We start from the raw sequence: 22,819 nt of genomic DNA on the forward strand, positions 1-22,819 counted from the left end.
AACGCCTGGGGGGTGGTTTTAGGAGAGGGTATTTGGGCTGGGACCCTAGCAACTAGTAGCTCCTCCGAAAAGATCAGGGGAAGAGCATCTAAGATAGAGGGAACAGGCAGTGTAAGTGGCCTGGCAAGTTAAGGAACAGAAAAAACATTCGTGTCACTGGAGCGAATGGATCAAGGAAAAGACGGCAGGGAAGGACCAGCAAGCATGGGGGCTTAAGCAGAGATTCTGGATTTTAAGACAGGGAGAGAAATGACTTAATGTACGGTTTTACTTCTGTATGTAGCCAGCTGCTGCGTGAACCGTGTGCCATTAGAGGAGCAAGGACACATACAGTGGGACTCATGAGTTGGGTACGGGAATAGTCTAGGAGAGCTGGTGTGGACTAACTAGGGTGGAAACGGTGGAGACGGAGAGAACTGGACAGATCGGGTAGGTTTTAGAGTTGGGCCGACACACAGCAGAGCGAAAGGGTTAAACACCTGCAAGGATGAACCTTGGGCTTTTTGTTCGGACGAGTGGGTAGAAGGTCTTACCGTTTACAGAGGCAAGAAAGTGAGAGCGGGGGTGGGGGGAGGGGGCAAGCGGACCGGCGAGCTCTGCTGTGAGCATTCACCCGACACACCCTGGAGACACCCCGAAGACGTCACGCAGGCCAGAGACACGCGCGGGGAAGCGGGAGCCTCGTGCACAGAAGGCACCTGAAGGCGCGGCCCAGAGCGTGCGCGCGGCCGGGAGGGGGGCCGGATCCGAGCCCCACGGCCCCCCGACACGCACGCGACTGACGCGAGGCTCCAGTGGGGCGCCTGGCAAGGGCCCGGGACGCGACGGGCACGCGGGAACAGAAATGTCCGACGCTTCGCACCGGAAGCCTCGCTGCCCACTGTCTTCGCAGACAGTCGTGCCACAGGGCTTTCCCGTAAGACCACGAAATGGCAGCACGCGCTTCCTCTTTCACCCTCTCGCGTGGCTGATCCCAGAGCCTCCCGTGAGGACAACAACGGCTTGGACACGTGAGCGAGTTTATCCAGACGAACGCGGCCCAAGAGTTCAGCCATCTTCAGGTGCGGGCACGCCGTTAAGGAGAGGGACTCGGGAGCGGCCCCCTCATCGGCCTGGCTCGGGCCGGGCCTCCTTACCCGCTGAGAACGTGGATGCGCTCCGTGTTGTATTTCAGTGGCGTCAACTCGCAGCGCAGAACTTGAAGTGCCTCCAGGACCTTGCCGTCCTCCAGGTACTCCAGGTACTTCTGCTGCAGCAGCAAAAACTTCATCCTCTGACATGACAGAAAGCAGCAGTCAGGGGAAAAAAGTTGACGGAAGTTTCAGAAAATGTTTGTGCCTAAACAGAACAGTAGAAACCATTCGACTATGCCCTTTGAAAATAACTTTTCATAAAGCTCTACGATGACTCAAACATTTCGGGTTAACAGAGTCACAGCAGATGAGATGTGACTGCGCAATCCCACATCTTAATACAACTCTGCTTTCAACGCACAATCGCAGGTCAGGGAAGGCCACTAGTGACCATCGCATCAACACAGGGAAACACGAACTCTGCCCTTAAAACATCCACCTAGAGTTTTCTTTCTTTTGTGAAAATTCAGAACTATTCCAAGTATTCTAAATTTGTTTTAAACACCTGACTTTTATAATTGCATTAGGGGGTTTTATGCAACAAGTTTGGAAAAGACAGAAAAACTGGTTCTCAGAGGAATCATTTAAAAAGTACAATGCAGGGGCGCCCGGGTGGCTCAGCCGGTTAAGCACACGACTCTTGCTTTCAGCTCAGGTCATGAGCTCGGAGTTCGTGAGTTCGAACCCCGAGTTGGGCTCTGCACTGAGTGCGGTGCCTGCTTGGGATTCCTTCTCCCTCTCTTTCTGCCCCTCACGTGTTCTCTTTCTCTCAAAGTAAATAAACTTAAAAAAAAAAAAAAAAGAAAAAAAAAAGAAAAAAAGCTAACCTGAAAAGTCTGCAGAAGGATTCCAGTTTCGTATTTGGGGACTGGGAACAACCAGAGCTCTTGAAGCCCTGAACTGGGAGGCAGACAATTATCAGCTCTTTGCCCCCAAAATGACAAACCACTTCCAGCTTTACGAAGCACTTTCACATTTAGTTTTTTCTGGAATGAGTTTGGTTCTAATTCTTTTTAATGTCCCTTTACTCCAGTATTAGCTGGAAAAGAGATACTTATGAGCAGCCAGGTGAGAATCTTTTACAATCGAAGACCCCTGCTTACAGGGGCTCTCTTGTCACCTCTGCCTGTGGCGCCTGAGCAGGCCACAGGTGCAGAACGTCAGTCATATTCGAGACCCCAAGGAACTCGGTGGCAAAGATTTTAAGTCTACTTAAAAGAAAAAACCAAACGATAGTTTCTTCTTCTTCAGTAAGAGGCTTACTGTGAAAACATTATTTGTATACTGCTACCCAAAAATGGTGTGGTGAAATTATTTCTTCACAGAGTTAAGGGTACCATGAGCCTCCCTACATTAAAAAAAAAAAAAATTTTTTTTTAACGTTTATTTATTTTTTTGAGACACAAAGCAGGGGAGGGGCAGAAAGAGAGGGAGACACAGAATCCAAGCAGGCTCCAGGCTCCAAGCTGTCAGCACAGAGCCCGACACGGGGCTCCAACCCACGAACCGTGAGATCATGACCTGAGCCTAAGTCGGACGCTTCACCGACTGACCCATAGGCGCCCCTACACGGTTTTCTATTAGGCAGTATTCAGAAAAAAGGCATACGTACAAGCTTAGAAAAATGGTTTCTAGCAAAAGTAAACGAAACAAACCCTGTCACTTAGGCCTACATTTAGACACATTGTTTATAAGACATACTGCATATATTTGGTGATCATCTAAAACTTCAACTTGTAACTGAAGAATGATGAAAAAAATTTCAAACTGTAACATAAGCTCCTACAACTCTAGAATTTACCCTTACCCAAATTTACACTTAAAAGTCAGACTGCCTAGTGAATGCTTCAGAGACAGACCAGGACCAAGACGCCCTGCAAAGCGTGTTGTTCATGGAGCCAAAAGCTAACCTCTGTGTGTCAAATAAAAAAATACTTTGAAGTCCATCAGGTGACAAAAACCAAAAGACCAACTTAAAAACAAAAGAATTTTATATTTGAAGTTATCCTGGATATTCTCACCATTTTATCTTCTGGAAAGAAAAAAAAAAACCTCTATGAAATGTAGATTTCCATTTATCAGTCTGCTGTTACAAGTTTCATTTCACGTAGTGTTTCTAATTAAACTTGAGAATCCTGTTTAGTGGCAAAATTTTTCATTTAAATGCCACATGGAACTGGCCAATAGTATGTGTACTTGATTTCTTCAATAAATTTTCTCGGCAATTGGAAACTTGGAGAAAATTACTTTTTAGCACTCAGGGCGAACCTTTATTTTCTGGGTATCCATCATTAGGTTCCAGGCACACCCCCGCTCAGTGTAGGTGGGGACAGTGCCCCGAGTGGGACTTCCCCTTTATCTTGCCACCAAGAGCCTGCGATACGACGTTACTCTCTTCCTAAGGGGCAGAGGCAGCACAGGACACAGGCAGAGGACGTGGTCGGAGAAGCCGGTGTGAACACGCATTCCCTGTACATACGGGGCACGCCAGACAGGCAGTGCACAGACTACCCGAGGAGGCCTTCTATCCGGATTGAGACAAAGAACACCCTCGCAGGGGCACCAAACCCTGGTGGCGGGCATGGCAAGTGACACACCGCTGGCCAAGCACGGCGAGCGATTTGGTTGCAAGAGAAAATATTTATTCTCCTAAAAATCAGTTCGATTTGTATTTGACGTGTATGAGAAGGGTGAAGAGTACAACTGTGACTTACTTCCCAAAAAACCTCCCAGTTTTATTTCCCAAAACTGTAAACACAAGTTCAAGAAAATTAACATCGTTCATAAATGATGTTAATTATTTACCAAAAAAGTTTTAAAAAATTCGGCAAAAGTAAAGTTTGCTGAGCTGGAGACAGAGCATTATTAACTTTTTTTTGCTTTAAGAGCACAAGCTTCTCAAATGAAGAAAGAAAGAGGCTAAGAAAACAGGCTCCCCTTTCTGTCTTCTCCCAGCTCCTAGGGGGACCTCTGTGAGAGATTATTTGTGTCCTCTGATCATCTCTCAGAGCCCTTCCGCCCCGGGAGTCTCTGTCCCTTCTACCATCTAACGCAAGAAATGGATAAGGGACAGCTCCACGTGGTAAACCCTGTCCCCCACCACCCCACCCCACCGGCCCACCCAGTATCGGGGCTGCTTCACTCTTTCCTCCCACCATTCAACGGGAAGGAAAACCCCGAAGTTGCACAGGAAGTCTGGTTATCCCGGGCAGCCTCCTAGCTAACTCAGGAGGGCCTCTCACGAACTCTGGAACAAGGTTATAACCAAGTCGTAGCAATTAAACCATGACTCAGAGGAAAGGGGAAATGAATTCTATTTAAACCATGGCTTTCAAAACCCCTCCCTATTTAACTTCAAAATACACTAGTTAATCTCTGTCCCTCCAATTAGCATTTGAACACTTTTCTTAAGCACATTTCTATACATTAAAAAATACATAAAACTTTTAGGGGCGCCTGGGTGGCTTGGTCGGTTGAGTGTCCCACTTCGGCTCAGGTCATGATCTCGCGGTCCGTGAGTTCGCGCCCCACGTCCGGCTCTGTGCTGACGGCTCAGAGCCTGGAGCCTGTTTCAGATTCTGTGTCTCCCTCTCTCTGTGACCCTCCCCCGTTCATGCTCTGTCTCTCTCTGTCTCAAAAATAAATAAAAACGTTTAAAAAAAAAATTAAAAAAAAAAAATACATAAAACTTTTAGACCGAGTTTCCTATTCTACTGGCCTCTACTACCAACCCAAACTCCCCAAACGTGTCAAACCATATTTGAACCCAAAATGAAAAATGTTGATTCACGAGCTCACTTTCCAGAAAGTCCAGAGCAAATTCTGCTATTTCTGGTATCATCTGACTGGAAAGCATTTAAAAATATGGTATTGGGGGGGGGGGGGGGGCAGGCGGGCAGGGAGTAGATTGGGTGAATAAAAGTATTTGAGTTTAAAAAATAAAATATAGGGGCGTCTGGGTGGCTCAGTTGGGTTAAGCGCCGGACTCTTGATTTTGGCTCAGGTCATGATTTCATGGTTTTGTGGGTTTGAGCCCCAAGTCGGGCTCTGCACAGAGCCTGCTTGGGATTCTCTCTCCCCCTCCCACATGCTCTTACTCTCTCTCTCTCTCTCTCTTGCAAAATAAATAAACTTGAAAGAAAAGTTTAAAAAGTAAAATACAATTTTAGCCTAGACTAAGTCATCAAACGTGTCTGGGCATACAGTAAGAATAATGACGCTAAAAGAAAGCTCCATGTTGTGTTCCATGGCATTATTACAACTACGCTTGGATTAGATGATCTTTCTGGAGATCGAGTGCGGAGAGGAGCAAATCTGAACACAGACTCGAAGGGTGATAAAATGCTGAACTGGATCTTAAACCTGGAACCTTTCTCTTCGTATAAATACCTAAAAAGTTTGATGGCGTGAGGCTCAGCCAGAGATTTAAGCTTCATCTTTTATTAGATCCTAGAACGTTCTACAGACTGAACAGGCTGTAGAAAGAAAGGATTCCTCCTCATTATCTACAACTACCTTTCCTGAGTTTACATGTTGCTTCTAATGAAGATTTCAAATGAGACAGTCATACCCTAAATCCAAGACACAAGCCCCACATTTCTATAAGAAAAAAATAGGAAGTGAGCCTATTAAAATTTCACTACTAAATTACAAATGTAATTTGAAGCAAAGTTTACAAAAGGCAAACAATCTCCCCCAAACTCACACACTTATATTTTTTGTCTTTATTTCAGGGTTATCTTCCATTCTGCCAGAGCTAATCGCTTATGAGAAACTGCTTCATTAAAATATACTTGGTTGTTTTGTTTGTTTGTTTGTTTGTTTTGATAAAACCCAAACATAATGACTGGGGAAAACTTATAACTGCTGGAAAATTTATAACCCTCTTAAATATAGATGTTTAACTTCTGTTTTCATTTTTAATATTTGACAGGGAACTGATTATTTCATGAGTTATTTTATTATCAATCGTCTGATTCAAAAGTAAAAATTTTAATATTTAAGTATCTACTGAAAGCAAAACCATGTATACTAGATCATCAATTTAAACTAATCCACATTTGTTCATACTCTGTACCTTTAATTCGCCTTAAGTCTATTCCCTAGGATTATATATTATTGTATAAAATCGTATCATGAATTTGAAAACTCTTTTGTAATTAAGATTCACACACACACGCCAAAAACAAAAATAAGAGACCCTGTTAGGTTTACGGACAAAAGCAGAAAGATTAATGTTTGGCCTAATTAAAACAACAACAACAACAACAAAACAACAACCAAAGGTAACAGTAGTCACTTACTAATATTTAACAAACAGCTGGTTTCCCTACTTCACTTCCTATTGGTGCTCCTTCCCTCCCCCACCAGACAGGAAACTGCTTTTGACAACAAATGAATCAGCTAGAAGTTAAAAGGCCAGGAGCCTGCAGCTGATTCTCCATGGTTTCCAATCACAGGCACTCAGAACATCTTATCCCCTCCTCTCCCTCACCGACATCTACAGAAGAATTGAGGTCCTCTCAGTATAAAAGGTTCCTGAAGACTGAGCAGAGAGGCTAACCAGTTTAACTACTAAGTTGACCTCGTCAGGGAAAGAAGGCCTGTGAGCCGAGCTCCGTGGTCAGATCTGCTCACAAACCCCCTACCAGACCAGTATACACTGACCAACTCAGACACTGTCAGTTCACCCGACTGCGAGAATGGAAAATGGTGAGCACACCGAAGGAGTTGGCCTGAATGGACTGTGATTCCCAAAGATTAAAGAAAAAAAAGACAATGTACCAGCTACTTAGGATAGATCTCCTTTGCATCCTTAGGATACATCTCCTTTGCCGGTACGTTCAGTATAGGTAATAGAAAAGTAGAACTTATGTTTGATTCCACATAAAACTGTTCTTAATGGCACCGAGAGCACAAACACCTCTCGATCAATTCTGTAGAAGCTTAATTCATCAACTAGGTTCAGACGACACATCTATTAAACATGACTTTAAAGACGTTTAACACGATTTGCAAGACATAAAACTCAAGACTTTAAATCATTAACACTCATCGCAGTTTACAAACTTAACTATGCAAAATTTAACAATTTTTAGGCTTTATCTTTTATAGGTAACAGAAGCCTACAATTATCAATAACCTACTAAAATAAGCATGAATGTGAAACTAAGAACAAAAGTGTATTTACCACAATTATTCCCAACAACGTTTGAGAGATTTCAAGTGCGCCTCTTACCACAATAGCATGAGGAGAATGCACTAAGGGCTTTAGTTCATTCAGGTCATTTTCTGCCTGCAAAAATTGGTATAAAAGAAAAACAGAAATGTCACCGGATGCACATTCAAATACATAATTTTAGCAGCAGTCACACAGCTCTATATGCCCTACTTTACCTTATCCCAGTCTCCTTCCATGACATGATTTCGGAATTTGGTGGCAGAAGGATGTTCTAAACGACATCCTGACTCTTGCATGAGGAGATCAACAGTCTGGCTGCAGGAGAGATACAGTGTAAACAGACCTGGCCAACTTTAGGGTTTACCCTTCTAAATACACTAACGTCCATAACAACAGTTGCGGAAGTTTTCAAGCTAAGTTCACGATGAAGAGAAAGAAAGAGAGAAAGAGCTTTTCAATGTGCTTGGCTCACCAAACTTGCATTTTTAAACTGCCACCTTCCTGTGCTTATGTCAAGTTAAAGGCCTTCTTGAAACCAGAATCAGAGTTAAGTTCTTCCGATTTTTACCACGTAATTCCTCAGCAGTTTAGCAAAGTATGAAATCTCCAAAGACGTGCCGTAACAGACGGGTCAAATAAACGAAGACCCAGGAGGCACAGACTAACCACCTTACAACGTTTTAGAAGACAGAAAACTGTCAGCTCCAGATAAGGTGATCGGGACGACCTGGGTTAGGGAAGGAAGGGCCTTACATCCAGATATCACGTTCGCACGGAAATTCTACTAGGTCGCTCTTTAAAATTAAAATAAATCCAGCATCAAAAATCACTCTCTTTCTCGCTCTACTAAAAATAGCAAATTTACTATGGTGTAGGTTCCAAACAGTCACGAGTTATTTCCTCCTGCTGCTGTCAGCTTGCTTCTGGTCTCAGTAATATGCTCTGTTCACATTTACAAAATCTGTTTCCATACTAATCTTTTTCCTCAGGGAGCAAAGTGAAATCTTTCGAAGACGTGTTTGTCTTTGTGAGCTGAAAAGACCGATCGAATGTAGTTTCTTTCATCAGATAGTTCGATACCTGAGACTCTCTCCTTTACATGTTTGTGTTTATGATTCGATGCTTTCTTGCTCAGCTCCGTGCGTTTTGCCAGAGAATCAGAACACTGAAGTCACTTCTAGAAAGTGCCCCCCCCACCCCCCACCAAATCTATGAATCCAGAACCACAGCTGGGCTGGCCCAGAGCTCACTGGGGCCCCTGCTTCCAAGCGGAACTGGCCGGCCGTCCAGGGCACCCCCACCCACCCCACCTTCCACCCGGGCAGGGTTTCTTTGTGCGCACGGCCCGGTGGGTTGTGGCCCAGGTCGCTGTCCACCTTCGCCCACCCAGCTTTAGGCACTGCAAGGCCACCCGCATCGAATCTGCACATCAGCTGTCCCTTTTTCACAGGCAATGGCTTTCTGGGCCCGAAACCGGGGCCTGGGGCAGTTGGTGGCAGGCCTCCTGCTCGTACACAAGGGCCTTCAAATGACAACAGGGTTCCACTCGTCCACTCCCACCAGGCTTCCTGCGCGGCCTCCCTCCCAAGCGTCCCGGCCCCTCCGCCACGGCGAACACTTGTAGGTGACTGTCCTCCCGGGCTGGTGCTCTGCCCGGGGGTGTCCGTCAGGGCGTGGGGGGGGGGGGGACCGGGGGGCTGTCCCACAAAGACGCCTCTCACATACACTCGAAAAACAAACCCTCCGAGGTCCATTATTTCCGTCCGCCCCTCCCCCCGCACCCGGACACACTCCCGCATCTGTCTGGACCGACAGACGAGTCCCCGGCCCCCCTCCCGTTCGCGCAGCCCCCCTGCCCTCCCCTCCCCCCACGCCCCCCCCCCCCCCCACCGGCCCGTCCGCACCGGCCGCCCGGAGAGGACACTTACTTGAGCCCCAGGCCGTTCAGGTGCTGTCCTATTAGCCGAATGACATCCTCGTCCGACTGCGAGAGCCGCTTCTTCTTCTTGAGGCTGCTGCCCAGCTCCGGGGTGGCCGAGGACGCGGCGGCGGCCGAGGCGGCGGCGGTGGCGGCGGCCGCCCCGCCGGGGACCCCGTTATTGACGTTGAGGCTGTTGCTATTGTTGCTGGCGGCGGACGGGGCGGAAGGCAGCAGCCCGTTGGCGTGGGCCAGGTCCCCCGCGGACGACGACGACGACGGGGACGACTCCCCGTTCTGGGCCGACAGGCAGGCCAGCTCCTGGGTCTGTCCCTGGCCCCCGCCGCCCCCTCCGCCGCCGCCGCCGCCGCCTCCTCCTCCTCCTGCCCCGTTGGCCTGCATGATGCCGCCGCTGACCAGGCTGTGGCCGCTACTTCGGTGGGGGGCGGCGGCGGGGGCCGCGGCCGGGGGCAGGCCCACCACCACCACCACGGAGGAGGAGGAGGAGGAGGACGACGACGACGACGAGGACGAGGACGAGGACGACGAGGACGGAGGGGAGAGGCCTGCTCTGCCTGCCGAAGCCCCGGGCTCTCCTGCTCCCTCCGCCGCCGAGGCTCGGGGTTTCTTCCGCGGGGGCGGGGAGGCTCCGCCGGCGTCCGAGTCGGAGGAGGAGGAAGCGGAGGCCAGAGTTTCCTCGCCGAGAGAGGCCGTGGTGGGAAGCCGGCGGGGCGAGGCGGGGGCCGGGGGAGGGTCGGGGCGAGGGGGCCGGGGGCGGGGAGGGGGGGGTCGGGGCCGGGGCGGGAGGAGGGGCGGGAGGAGGGAGAGGAGGAGGAGGAGGAGGAGGAGGAGGAGGAGGGGGAGCAGGAGGGTCCGGGCCTTCCCCCCCTCCCCCCCGGCGGCTCGGAGCGCGGCGGGGGCGCGCCGGGGGTCGGCGGGCGGCGGCGGGGGGCGCGGGGCCCGCCGCGGGGCTGAGCCCCGGCGCTGGCGGGCGGCGGCGGCGGGCGGCGGCGGAGGCAGCGGCCGCCTCGGCGCTCGGTGGCTGCGCTCCGCTCCCTGGTGTGTTGATTCTTCCCCCAGCTGCTGCCTAATGGAGTCCAGGCGCTCGCGTCACAGGAAATGCCTATACTGCCCTCCTCACTCACTTCCGGTGGCAGGTATGGAGCCTATGGGGGGCCTGTCAGGCGGCACGTGCGCGGGGTGGCGGGGCGGGCGGACCGCGGACGCGACCCCGACCCCGGCCCCGCCGCCCCCGACCCGGGGCCGGGCCCCGCGCGGACGCGACCCCGACACCGGTCTCGCCGGCCCCGGCCCCGGCCCCGCGCGGACGCGGCCCCGACCCCGACCCCGACCCCGGCCCCGGCCCCGACCCCGCGCGGACGCGGCCTCGACCCGGACCTCGGCCCCGCTGCCCCCAACCCCGGCCCCGCGCGGACGCGTCCTCGATCCCGGCCCCGACACCCCCGACCCCGGCCCTGCCCGGACGTGACCCCGACCCCAGCTCCGGCCCCGGTCCGCGCCGACCCCGACCCCAGCCCTGCCCGGACGCGACACCAGCCCCGACCCCGGCCCCGCGCGGACGCGGGCCCGACCCCGACGGCCGCCTTAGCAGCAGTAAGTGCGGCAGCCCCAGGTCTGGCGCGGGCCGGGGTCAGGAGGGTCGAGGTCGGCGCGGGTAGGCATCGGGGCTGGGGTTAGGGGGTGAAACAGGGCCGGCGCGGGCCGGGGTCTGGTGGGGGTTGGTGTCGGCGGACGCCGGGTCGAGTTCGGGGTCAAGGGGGGTCGGGGTCTCGGCGGGCTTCGGACGGGGCGGCGGGATCTGGACGAGGAGGCGCAGGGTGGGAGGCCCCGGCGGCTCAGCCAGCGGTAACCCCGGGCGAACAACCTCCTGGTCCTAGTGTGGAGCAGCTGGAATTTGCGCGTGCCGCCCGAGGGTCTGGGGCGGCGGGCGGACGAGAGCCCGTGTGCACCCCCTGGGGAGGTGGGCTGCTGCGGGGAAACCGGCGGTGCTCGGGCACCTGCCTAGGGGCGGCCCCTCTGCCTTCCATCCGCCTCCTCCAAAAGTGCATCTCTTCCCAGCGGGATTTGAACTCCGCTTGGGATCCAGGCATGACATTTTTTGGTGAAACGTAAGGCTTCCGTGTCACTGTGATGTACGTGTTTGTGTTGTTGCAGAAATGCAGCAGCAAAGACTGGGCTGAACCTTGACCACTGGTGAGTGGTCTACCCTACCCCAAACGAGTTTTATTTACGTGTGGGGGTGATCGCTCACACACCTAGTGTGTGCGTTTTCTCAGAAATTAAAAAAAAAAAAAAATCTATCTCCTAAGTCGTTTCCTCTGGAAAAAACACGGACTTAACTAAGCATTTTCTGTCTCTGAAATTTACCGTCATAACAAGTCATGGTAGCTTTAACCGGGCCTTGGGACACTGTCCTTTTCCACTTTGGAAAAATGGTAAAGGATGATGCCGAGGAGAAATTGGTAAAGGAATCCTGAGCTCTGTTGATCCTCAGACTGGAAGAAGGGAGAGGAAGTCTCATGCAGGGTCCTACAGAGACCTAGCTTTGTAGTTGTCATCACTTAAATATGCTTCCAGGTGGCGGTGTAATCGCAAGGTGACTCACTTTGGATGTTTTTATTCTCCTGAGACAGACCCGAGTGCCAGCTAAGGATCGTAGGGCACAGTCCCTGTAGCCAGCAGAGCCTGAATTACTGGATGGTTAACACCTTCAGAGAGCCCTGTTTGTATGTTCACTTTAGACAACCTTATTATTATTAAGAGTTGTTCATAATAATTTGTCAGGCTCCTAACAGTATTGAGGACAGGTTCTCGGTGAAGTGTATAGCTTTCCTAAGGAAATGGTTACTTAGTGCAGATAAGGCTCACACTTCATTAACAAAAGTAAACAGGATGGGGGCGCCTGGGTGGCGCAGTCGGTTAAGCATCCGACTTCAGCCAGGTCACGATCTCGCGGTCCGTGAGTTCGAGCCCCGCGTCGGGCTCTGGGCCGATGGCTCGGAGCCTGGAGCCTGTTTCCGATTCTGTGTCTCCCTCTCTCTCTGCCCCTCCCCCGTTCATGCTCTGTCTCTCTCTGTCCCAAAAATAAATAAACGTTGAAAAAAAAATTAAAAAAAAAAAAGTAAACAGGATGAAAAGACACAGAAACTGGGCTCAGTTGCTGTCTAAACTTAATACGTATATCCTAGCTTTTCTATTTTTTTTTTTATGTGATCCCGACTGCTCTCACTAGAATTCTGAATTTATGAAGTCTACGTGCACACGCATTTTTCTCTGTGCTACAATATGGCTGGAGAACCTGGTGTCTGAACTCTGAGTGGCTTTAGAGCTGGGTTTGCAGTCCGTGTGCGGAAGAACAATCCTGGAATAGCTCTGTGTACACTCAACCTTCACTAATGCCATTATCACCTCCAGGATGAAATCCACCGTCCGTCTTGCTCTCTGAAGACTGACCGCAGGCTTTCTTTTCGACCTTATCCCTTACCACTCCCTTTATGAACCCTTCGTGACTGTCCCCTAGACGTGCTGGGCTCATTTCATCTTTTGAAGTTCTACCCTTCTGATTCCAGTTCGTCTTTCGAGATTCAGTTCATTTTGGGCCCCGTCAGGGAGGCTTTCCTGACTTCCAGCATCCTAGAGTAGCACCTGTGTGGCCCTTCGGTTTTGAAGGCTGTTTGTAATGTTTTCTAATTTACTAAGACCCCTTCGAGTCCACAGAGAGGAGCCTTTCTAGACCTCTGCCCCCAAGAGAATGAAACCATAGATAATATCCAAGGAAAACACTCATAGGAAGGACAGTTAGGATTTTGTGAAGGTTTTGTTTCAATGACAGATATGTATCTAGGCTTTACAAAGTAAAATATGTTTTTTTCTGTAGGACATTCTCAAAAAAAGACTTAGAAAAAAAGACAACTCAAGAAATAGGCATTGGGTATTGAAATGACAACTTCTGAGTACCATCCAGGGCAGTATCTAACCGTAAAAATTAAGAGCTACTGGATTTTTTAAAAAGCTGAGATAGTATGTGTGTTTATAATAAGATATAAAAGCACATTTCCACAATTTTTTTACTTTGTAATATTTAATAATTAATATTAATTATTAATAATTATTTTATTTTTTAAAATGTTTATTTTTGAGAGACCCTCAGTGGGGGAGGGACAGAAGAGAAGAGGGAGGAAGACACAGATACTGAAGCAGGCTCCAGGCTCTGAGCTGTCAGCACAGAGCCCGACGCGGGGCTCGAACCCACGAACGGTGAGATCATGACCTGAACTGAAGTTGGATGCTTAACCGACTGAGCCACCCAGGTGCCCCTAAGTTTTTATTATTTTTAAGTAATCTCTGCACCCATTGGGGCTCAGACTTAATAACCCAGACATCAGGAGTCCCACGCTCCACCGACTGAGCCAGCCCTATCATAGAAGTCTTTGTCAAATGAGTCAAGACTATTATTCTGTCACGATGTGGCTTTGGTATCTCAACCTGGTACTTAGCAACATCAATATTATTCAATTCATTAAATTTTTGTTAGGAGGAGGTAGTTTTCATGATCTCAGGTATCCCTGGGGAGGGTGTGTTTCTATCCCTGGCTCCTTTCCTAGCTCTTCTTCAGCGTTCTGACATTCGCAGGCTGGCCTGGGACTTGGGTGGGTGAGGGAGAGATCAGGAAAGAGCACAGTGCTTGGAGTCAGGACACTTAGCTGATCAACCTCGGGTGAGTTGTGTAACTTTGCTGCCCTGTAGTCATTCCGTCTTGTAAGTACATACAGAAAATGACCTCAGCCTACCTGTTGAGTTGTTGTGGTAGTCAAACAAGGTGACAAATATAGCAAACGTTTGGGAAAATGCTGTCAAAAGATTTCAAAATGGATTTAAAAAGATTTTATTTGTCTTTATTTATTTTTGAGAGAGACAAAGCATGAGTGGGGGAGGGGTAGACAGAGAGGGAGACACAGAATCCGAAGCAGGCTCCGGGCTCTGAGCTGTCAGCACAGAGCCGACCGGGGACTCAGACCCGCAAACCACGAGATCGTGACCTGAGCCAAAGTCAGATGCTTAACTGATGAGCCACCCATGCACCCCTCAAAGTAGATCTTAAGCCTGCCGTCATTTCGAAAAGGATTTGAGGCAACTAAGTGCCAAGATGTAAGATGGTTTTCCTGTTCTTACCAGTCCTGAGCCGTAGACCCCGTGGTCACGCTCCCATGTGACTGTGTTCCCGCGCCCCCGGCCCCCAGGCAGGCAGCTCCTTACCGTCGGTCCTCAGTGAGGGGGAGTTTCTGACACCTGCTCGCTAGCGAAGGCAAGCTAACCTGGCAGTCCTACCCGCTGTTCGCTCCGGTTCCGCGCCCCCCTGTTTCCTCCGCGAACATCTCCTCCTGCCGGGAGCCTGCAGGGCGCACCTGTAAGCGGCAGGGGGTGGGCGCGTTGAGCGGCCCTGAGCGCAAAGGACCTAAGAGCAAAGACAGGCTCCTGCATTGCCACGGGAACCCTCACGCTCAAAAGCGAACAGGCGGAAGCGTTCACGTCCCTCAGCCGGAAACAGGCCTTTCCCGTGCTGTTCCCGAGACCCATGGGGTGTAAATCAGGGCGTCCCAGGAAAGTTTCCGAAGCACCCAGATCCACCCGGGAAACCAGAGGCGTTCTTTTCCAACCACACAAGTGGGATAGACCGCTTGGAGCCGCCTGCATGGACTTTGGCAGCAGGTCGCGTTGAAAAACCACTTACAACACCAAGCCTTGTGTGCAAAGCTATTCCCTGAAGCGCCGTGCGCAAAAGCAAAAAGAATGTGGTAATAGCTGTGCTGATCTGAAAGTATCAGGATACGTACGCTATTAAGGAAAAAATGCATGTAGCAAAACTGCGTAATCTGCTTCCTTTTAGGGCGCCTGGGGGGCTCCATCGGTTGAGCATCCGACTCAGGTCTTGAGATTGAGCCCTGCGACAGGCCCCGCGCCGAGCGTGAGTCTGCTTGAGATTCTCTCTCCCTCTCTCTCTGCCCCTCCCCCACGCACACTTGCAATCTCTCTCACAAAAAAAGAAAAAAAATATGATTCTTTTAGTAAACAAGTCAACATATGTGCATACGTCATTTTTCCAGTAGGATAGAAAAGCCTGACCTTTTGTTCTGTTTTTTTAATTTATTTGTTAGCAATATGCATTTATTATATTAATAATATATTTATCTACCAATAAAGTAATAACACTTATTAATAAATATAATAATACTCATCAATAAATATTGCCAGCGCGGAGCCCAGTGTGGGGCTCGAACTCACAAATGGCGAGATCATAACCAAGAGTCGGACGCTTTACTGACTGAGCCACACAGGCTCCCCAAGAAAAGCCTAAACCTTCGGGTGGAAGGACTCCAGCGGTGGGAAGGCACTATTTTCTCCATCTGATCCTTCGGTGTTTGCATTTTCTAACTATGAGTATTTTTTTAAGTGTCATTTGGATTTTGCTTTCTTTTGTGTGTGTGTGTTAATGTATGTTTTTAAGGTACTCATGTGTTTTAAAATACCCTCAAAAACCATCAAAATATTCACGACAATTTAGTCATAATGAAAACGTGCCGGATAAAGCAGTGTGGTGCATATTTAATTGACATGAAATCTGTACGTTCTTTACGTCTCCTTTTCATCACCTGTGTCTTCTGTGTGCCCAGACTGCTAACTGAATGTACCCACCCCTTTCTCTCATTTGGTTAAATTCATCTGGGGAATAAAGGGCAAAAAGACACTCCTATTTATTAACTTGGAAAAGTAGCTAAATAATTCACGGCCCCTGGAGTCTGCATGGTAGACAGCAAGCCCTTTGGGCAGCATTCCTCATTCTCAGTGTCATATGTGCTGTTTGTTCGCTTCCCTGGCATTATGATCATTAAAGAACAGTCCATGGTAAAGCACAATTAATGATTGTTCACAAGAAACAAGTTCGAATTAAGAGACAATATGTTTTCAGAATGTACACACAGGGTCTAATGGCTAGACTTCTGTTAACATTTTTTAACGTTTATGTATTGTTGAGAGAGACAGAGACGGCAGGAGCAGGGCAGGGGCAGAGAGAGAGGGAGAGAGGGAATCCTAAGCAGGCTCCCTATGGCCAGCCAGCGCAGAGCCCAATGCAGGACTTGAACTCACAAAGCCGTGAGATCATGACCCGGCTGGAAACCAAGAGTCAGACACTTAATCGACTGAGCCCCCCAGGCGCCCCTAATGGCTACACTTTTAAAAATTAAAAATTTTAATGTTTTAATTTCCAGGACCTCTTCGGTTCATTATTCTTATTTTGAAATTATTCTCTCTACTAATACTAAGCGTGTAGACAGATGTGAAACATTAAAATAGCGTCAATAATTTTAGAAAGTTGTTTGAAGGAGCCCAGGGATGCCAGTCATTAACGACGAGAGAGTGCAAGCAGCTCTCAGCTCCGATTTGGGGCGAGTGGAGTGGCAGTGTCTGAGTCCAGACTGGCAGTGCACGGACTTGCAGCCTCCCTATTTAGCGTGCGTCAGGTTTGCATTGTCGCCCGAAGGAGCAGCCTTTCTGTATACGTTTCTGAAACCTAAGGCTGTCCACTTTCCTGGTAGACCTCTGACCTCTTACCTCGGAATATCTTTCTCTCTCCCCAAATTATTGACAAATATTGTTTGGTGACAGATGGAAATAGATGGGTTCGTAAAGTTTAGCCACAGAGTTTCAACAACAGCGTTTTATTTATTTATTTATTTATTTATTTATTTATTTATTTATTGTTTATTTTTGAGAGACACGGAGAGACAGAGCATGAGCAGGGGAGGGACAGAGAGCGAGACACACAGAATCGGAAGCAGGCTCCAGGCTCTGAGCTGTCAGCACAGATTCCGATACGGGACTCGAACCCATGAACCGTAAATAATAACCTGAGCCAAAGTTGGACAGTCAACCGACAGAGCCGCCCAGGCTCCCCTTAACAACACTGTTCTTTTCCTTCGGCTTCCGAGGAGCCTCCCTTCTCGTTCTCTCTGTCCATGGCTTCTGTAGTGATAGGATAACACGAGGAGCCAACACCAAGCATTGTTTTGAGCGCTCTACACAAACTGTACTATTTTAATCTCATCGGCCTTGGGAGGCGTGTACATTACCTGCATTTTACAGGTGATAGACCAAAGCACTGGCAATTTGGGGCCATGTAGCTGGTGTTGGGGAGAGCTGGGCGCACAGGCTTCAGAGCTGTGTGCTCCCCCCCTACGCTCTTCGAGATGCCTGGTATTAGAAAAGCATCCACTGTTGAGGTCTCTGGGGGTCAAGAGAAAAATGGAACAGTCCCATAAATTCATTTTTTAACCTTGCCCTTTTTGTGTACATGAAACCTGGGCCTCTTCCCTTTGAAGCCGTCACTGTTTCATTAGCCTGATTAATAGATAAGTGAGCCTCTTGGGGCGGGTGGTAAAAGGTGGTCCTTCCTCCAGGAGCCACCACAGGGAGAGCTCATTTCTCCGAGAAGGCCTTGTCCACATGGCCTGTTGCCCAGAGGGGGAGCAAACTAAGCTAGGTGCAACCTGGAGATTTGCTTATCAAGTCGGTGGCCTTCACTGCCAAGTGGTGAGTGAGGGCCAGAAGGAAGGACTAGACCTGGAGGGCTTCCTGGGAGACACGCTGGGTCAGGAGGCCTCAGTCATGTTATTTTTGTAACCACTTGAGTCTTTTCTCGTGAAGCGTTTGTTTCCCGACTGTGAAAGCCCACACCAGTCCAGGATCCCAGACTTGTTTTATACAAGAATTCCTAGTTGATGACTTTACACCGAGAGAGGCTGGACAGCACAGGTTTACTGTCTGGGCATAAGACAGAAAGAGTTAGCTCAGGGAGGCTGTGGGAGCCTCCGTTAAGAGTCTTCTGTTCCAGGGAGGGCACCCGGGCTGCTAAGAGACCTTCCGACGACGGCATATCCCTCAGAGCGTACAGATCAATGACTACTCTTCTGTAAATATTTTCTATTTAACTGCTTCTCTGAGAGTAGACGTTTCCTGTGCTGCTCAGTGTGCAGATGTGGCGTGGGCCCCTGTGTTTCAGATACCCCGCTCGATAAGGAGGGAATGGCCAAGTTGACTTCCTGCGGTCCCTGTAGCCTGAGGGTTCAGTGTTCATGGTTTCCATTGTCACTGCACGATATGATTTGATTATGTCGGGGCCGGGTGGCAGAGAGGAGTCACGGATAGCCCCAAAGCATAACACCTTGGCTGTGCAATAGCTTTAAAAAGCTATTTTTACAAATACAATAAGCTATTGTATTAAAAAAAATACAATCTTGTTATTATACAAGATTGTAAACGTGCACAGAAGTGCAACAGTACAGGTGACCCTTGAACGACACAGCTCTCAACTGCGCAAGTCCGCTGAGATACGGATTTTCTTCGATACGCTGAGCCCAGTCCTGTGAACGTATTTTCTCTTTCTTACGATTTCTTAACGCTTTCTTTTCTCCAGCTTACTTTTTTGTAAGAATACAGTATATAATGCGTATAAAAATGTGTTAATTGCCTATTGACATTATTGGCAAGGCTTCCAGTCAATGGTAGGCTATTAACAGCTAAGTTTTCAGGGAGTCAGAAGTTACACGTGGATTTTTGGCTGCGGAGGGGAGTCAGTGCTCCTGCCCTCCACGTTCAAGGGCCACCTGTGCAGCAATCCCCAGGTGCTTACTGTCCAGCAATACTGGCCAGTGACTCATCTATTCTTGTTTTACTGTCCTCCCTCGTCGGTTATTACTGAAGCATATCTAAGGTATTATTTTATTTATAATGTACATATTTATACTTCAGTAGGTAGCTCTAAACGATAAGAACTGTCCTTTTTCTTTAAATGTTTATTGATTTTGAGAGAGCGAGTTCATACTTACGTGTACACGAGCGGGAGTGGGGGGCCCAAGGGAGAGGGAGGGAGAGAGAGAGAGAGAATCCCGAGCAGGCTCCGCACTGTCAGCACAGAGCCCAACGCAGGGCTCAGTCCCACGAACCACGAGATCATGACCTGAGCCGAAATCAAGAGCTGGACGCTGAACCGACTGCACCCCCCCCCCCAGGCGCCCCAAGACCTCGCTGCAACACCATCACGTCACCCAAACGCTGGAACAACGTCTTCATTATCATCAAATATGCAGTTGATGGCCGAATTCTCACAAACCCTTTCTTAACAGTTGCCTTGTGTGAAACAAGATCCAGTCAGGTCTCCACATTAAATTTGCTTGATAGATTTCTCAAGTCTCTTGCTTTTTTAGGAAACATGTTTATGAAAGCATCCTAAATAGAGAAGAGCACATAAATCCCTAAGTGTGCAGCTCACTGGATTCTTTCCTGGGAGGCCCCTACCCCTGCCACGAAAGCAAACATTGCCTGACCTGAGCAGCGTCTTACCGTCGTTTTAATTTGCGTTTTTCTGATGACTAATCATGTTGAGCCCTTTTAAAATAGTTGTTCTTTTTTTGGGGGGCGGGGTGCCATGGGATATTCTCTTTTATGAAGCGCCTTTTCAAGTCTTTTGCGTCTCCCTCCTTTTAACAATGTGTTTCCTCTTTCTCATTGATCTGTGGAATTCTTTATGGATTGTGAGTGTGAGTGTTTTGTTGGACCCACGTCCTGCAAATTCCTTCTCCCGCTGTGTGGTTTGCTTTCAGTCTCTTAATGGTGTCTCGACGAGCAGAAGTTCTTAATGAAATCCAATTCATCAATTGCTCCCCTTATGGTTCGTGCTTGTTGTGTCCTACTTCAGAAGTCATTCCCCGTCCTCAAGGGCACGGAGATACTCTTCTCAGACAGACTCTGCAAGCTTCAGAGGTATCCTTTGCCTGCCCTGGATACGTCCACACTCCGAGACTTTTTGTTTTAAAGTTCATTTACTTATGTAACCTCTCCGCCCAACGTGGGGCTCGAACTCGTGACCCTGAGACCAGCAGTCACACGCTCTTACATCTGAGCCAGCCAGACGCCCCTAGAGTTTAGCTTTGTGACTGGTGTGAGGTAGGATCAAGGCTCATTTGTTTTTCCGTGTTTACATCCGGAGGGTCCAAAGACCATGCCTTCCTCTCTGCCCCGCAGTGTGGTGTCGTCACCATGAATTAGAGACTGGCACACGTGTGCGTCTGTTTCTAAACCCTCTTGGTTCTCTTGGTCGGTTCACGTATCTTTGCGCCTTTGCTGGCCAAAGTTTGTGCTAATACTGTACTGACTTAACTGCTGTAATCGTATGATAAGTCTTGCCATCTGACAGAGTAAATCTTTCAACTGTGTTTTTCTTCTTCAAGATTTCCTTGGTTCTCTTGGTCCTGTGCATTTCATAGAAAAAAAAAATGGAGTCATCCTGTCAGTTTCCACCAAAAATCGCCAAGATTTTGACTGGAATCGAATACGATCCGTAGATCAATTTGGGAAAAGCGAATATGTTCACGGCATTGAGCCTTTGTGCCCAGGAACACGGCATGCTGTCCCATTTATATAGGTTTTCTTTCTTTTTTCTTGGTAATGTCTCTGGATTCCCTGGGCAGGTTTTGCACCTCTTTAATCAGTAAGATTGATTCCTGTGCGCCAGACGGGTGTTTTTGATGTTAATGTGAATGGGTATCATGTTTAAAATTTCATTTTCCTCTCCCTGTCCTAATGTTAAGATTGCTGACAGGTAGCTCATCATCCAAGATAAGTTAAAAGTCCATCTCAGAACTATTGTTTTAGTCTTGAATTTAGCATGTTTTTACAGCTTATACTCGTTTTCCACTTACACATAATGTAACAATGCAACTGGGCTTTCATTCGTCCAAAGGACCGGACTCAACCCGCCCTTTGGAAGACTCCAGAAATCTATTTAGGTGAGGAGCGAGGGATTCTCCTGGGAAGAGCCCATCTTAAGGGAGCAGGAGCCAGGCTGGCCCCACTTGACCCTGTAACAAAGCCCCTCCCCGAGGGAGGGAGACCGTGTGTGTCTGTCACTCACTTGTCTCCTGGCCCGGAAGACTCTGACTGCAGTGAGTCCCGGGAGGACGACGTGAGAAGGGAGGGCTGTGGGGATAAACCGTCAAGAACATTCTAATGATAACTTCAGAAAACAGTGGACGCCATCTCTCCTGCTCTGCCGGCCCCGTTGGTAGCATGTTGCAGAAGGAGGGCACTGCCCCTGAGCTGGCAGCAGGATGCCCGCAGCTTGGGCTCCCTGTCTTAGGACTTAGCGAGGCTTCCCCAGGGCTGGGAGGGGCGGCCGTGGGAACAACAGCGAACATTTGCTGGGCCCTCACCGTGCGCTTCGTTCATTTAATCACCGCGTTATTTTCCCGCGTTATTTTCGAGACGGAGGCACAGAGAGGCTAGGCAACTTGCCCGGGTCACACAGCTCCCACATGGCAAAGCCAGGATTCAACCAAGCAGCCAGGTACCAGAGCCCACGCTTTCCGAATTGTGCATTTGTTCTCGTGGTGGCAGCTCGTGGTGGGGGGGATGGGGGGGGAGAGGACGGGGCAGGGGGGCAGGACAGAAGGAATAAAGTGGGGTCCTTGCAGAGCACTGGGCCAGCCAGCCGGCTGTACCCGCTCTTCAGCCCCTGTGAGGTATCCCTTGAGGCCTGTGAGAACTGTCTTGGGGAGGGGGCTGCTCTCGAGGATTCTGGGGCCCGAGTTAGCCAGGAGGGCAGGAGAAGGGCAGCAGGTGAGGCAGTCGTGGTTCGCTGCTTAGATTCACAGCCGTGAGAGACAGGGCAAGGTTTGTTCTTTAATTTTCTCCCCTTAAAACTTCCTCGGAGCGAGTGGAACCACGGCTTCTGGTCTGTTCTTTCTCGGAGGTGACAGGCGCGTCTATATTTAGACCAATAGTCATGCTTCTGTGGCGGTGGCCCAGCGTGTGCCTCCAAGAACGGCCGCGCTGAAATCCTAACATGCGGATCTTCACGAGCAGATAAATCACCCATGTCGTGGGCTGGATGTGCACCCATCAGAGGGACCTATCGTCGACGGTGGCTCAAGGGCCGAAGATAACTGGCTGGGCAGGCGGCCCTGAGGCGGCCTCACATGAGCCGGCCACTCTGGCCTGGCCGCCTCTCGACCCCCACGCGCGAGGCCACACAGACCACAGCCCCGTCCTGTCCGTCACCTCCCGCACGTTGAGTGTCACTGAGTCCCACTGATTCCACCCTTTTAACAGCTTCCAGTCTGTGACCACTCTTCCTTCTCTGTTGCTGCTGGGCGCTGACATCCAGGCGTTTTCAGGCCCAGAGGGGACAGTGACCCACGTGCTCTGCTCTGTTCTCTTCTCGTGGCCTTCACTGCCACCCAAACTATCTTTGTAAGTCAAAACCCATCATGTCACCTCCCTACTTAAAAATACCTCAATGGCTCCCGCCTCTCAGAGGATTGAAATCCAGCGCACGGGGACTGGTGCGCGAGGCTCTCTTAAGACCTGGCACGTGCCCCCCCTTCCAGGCTGCACTGGCCTGTGCCCCCACCCCATCCAGGCCTCACACCCCTCACTGCGTCACGCGGGGCTCCTCTGGAACCTGCGGTCTGTTCCCAGACGTGCTGCTTGGCCGTGACGCTCCCCGACAAG

General features: G+C 49.6%; 1 protein-coding gene across 3 annotated transcripts in view; it reads right to left on the reverse strand.

Annotated features, from left to right (window-relative positions):
• Positions 1-10,061, reverse strand: part of WDR26 (WD repeat domain 26) — a 35,628-nt gene extending 25,567 nt beyond the window's left edge. Inside the window, exons 1-4 of one of the 3 annotated variants that reach the window (XM_047848185.1) lie at positions 9,243-10,061; positions 7,530-7,629; positions 7,324-7,428; positions 1,137-1,273 (exon numbers count right to left, since the gene is read on the reverse strand). In XM_047848185.1, the coding sequence (XP_047704141.1) occupies positions 1,137-1,273; positions 7,324-7,428; positions 7,530-7,629; positions 9,243-9,634 (734 nt within the window). In that variant the 5' untranslated portion in view covers positions 9,635-10,061. The remainder of the gene's footprint in view (positions 1-1,136; positions 1,274-7,323; positions 7,429-7,529; positions 7,630-9,242) is intronic. The other 2 variants (XM_047848184.1, XM_047848186.1) reach the window with 2 other exon arrangements.
• Between the last annotated feature and the right edge of the window lie 12,758 nt (positions 10,062-22,819).

This window comes from Prionailurus viverrinus, unplaced genomic scaffold, assembly GCF_022837055.1.
Source record: "Prionailurus viverrinus isolate Anna unplaced genomic scaffold, UM_Priviv_1.0 scaffold_53, whole genome shotgun sequence".
NCBI lineage: Eukaryota > Metazoa > Chordata > Mammalia > Carnivora > Felidae > Prionailurus > Prionailurus viverrinus.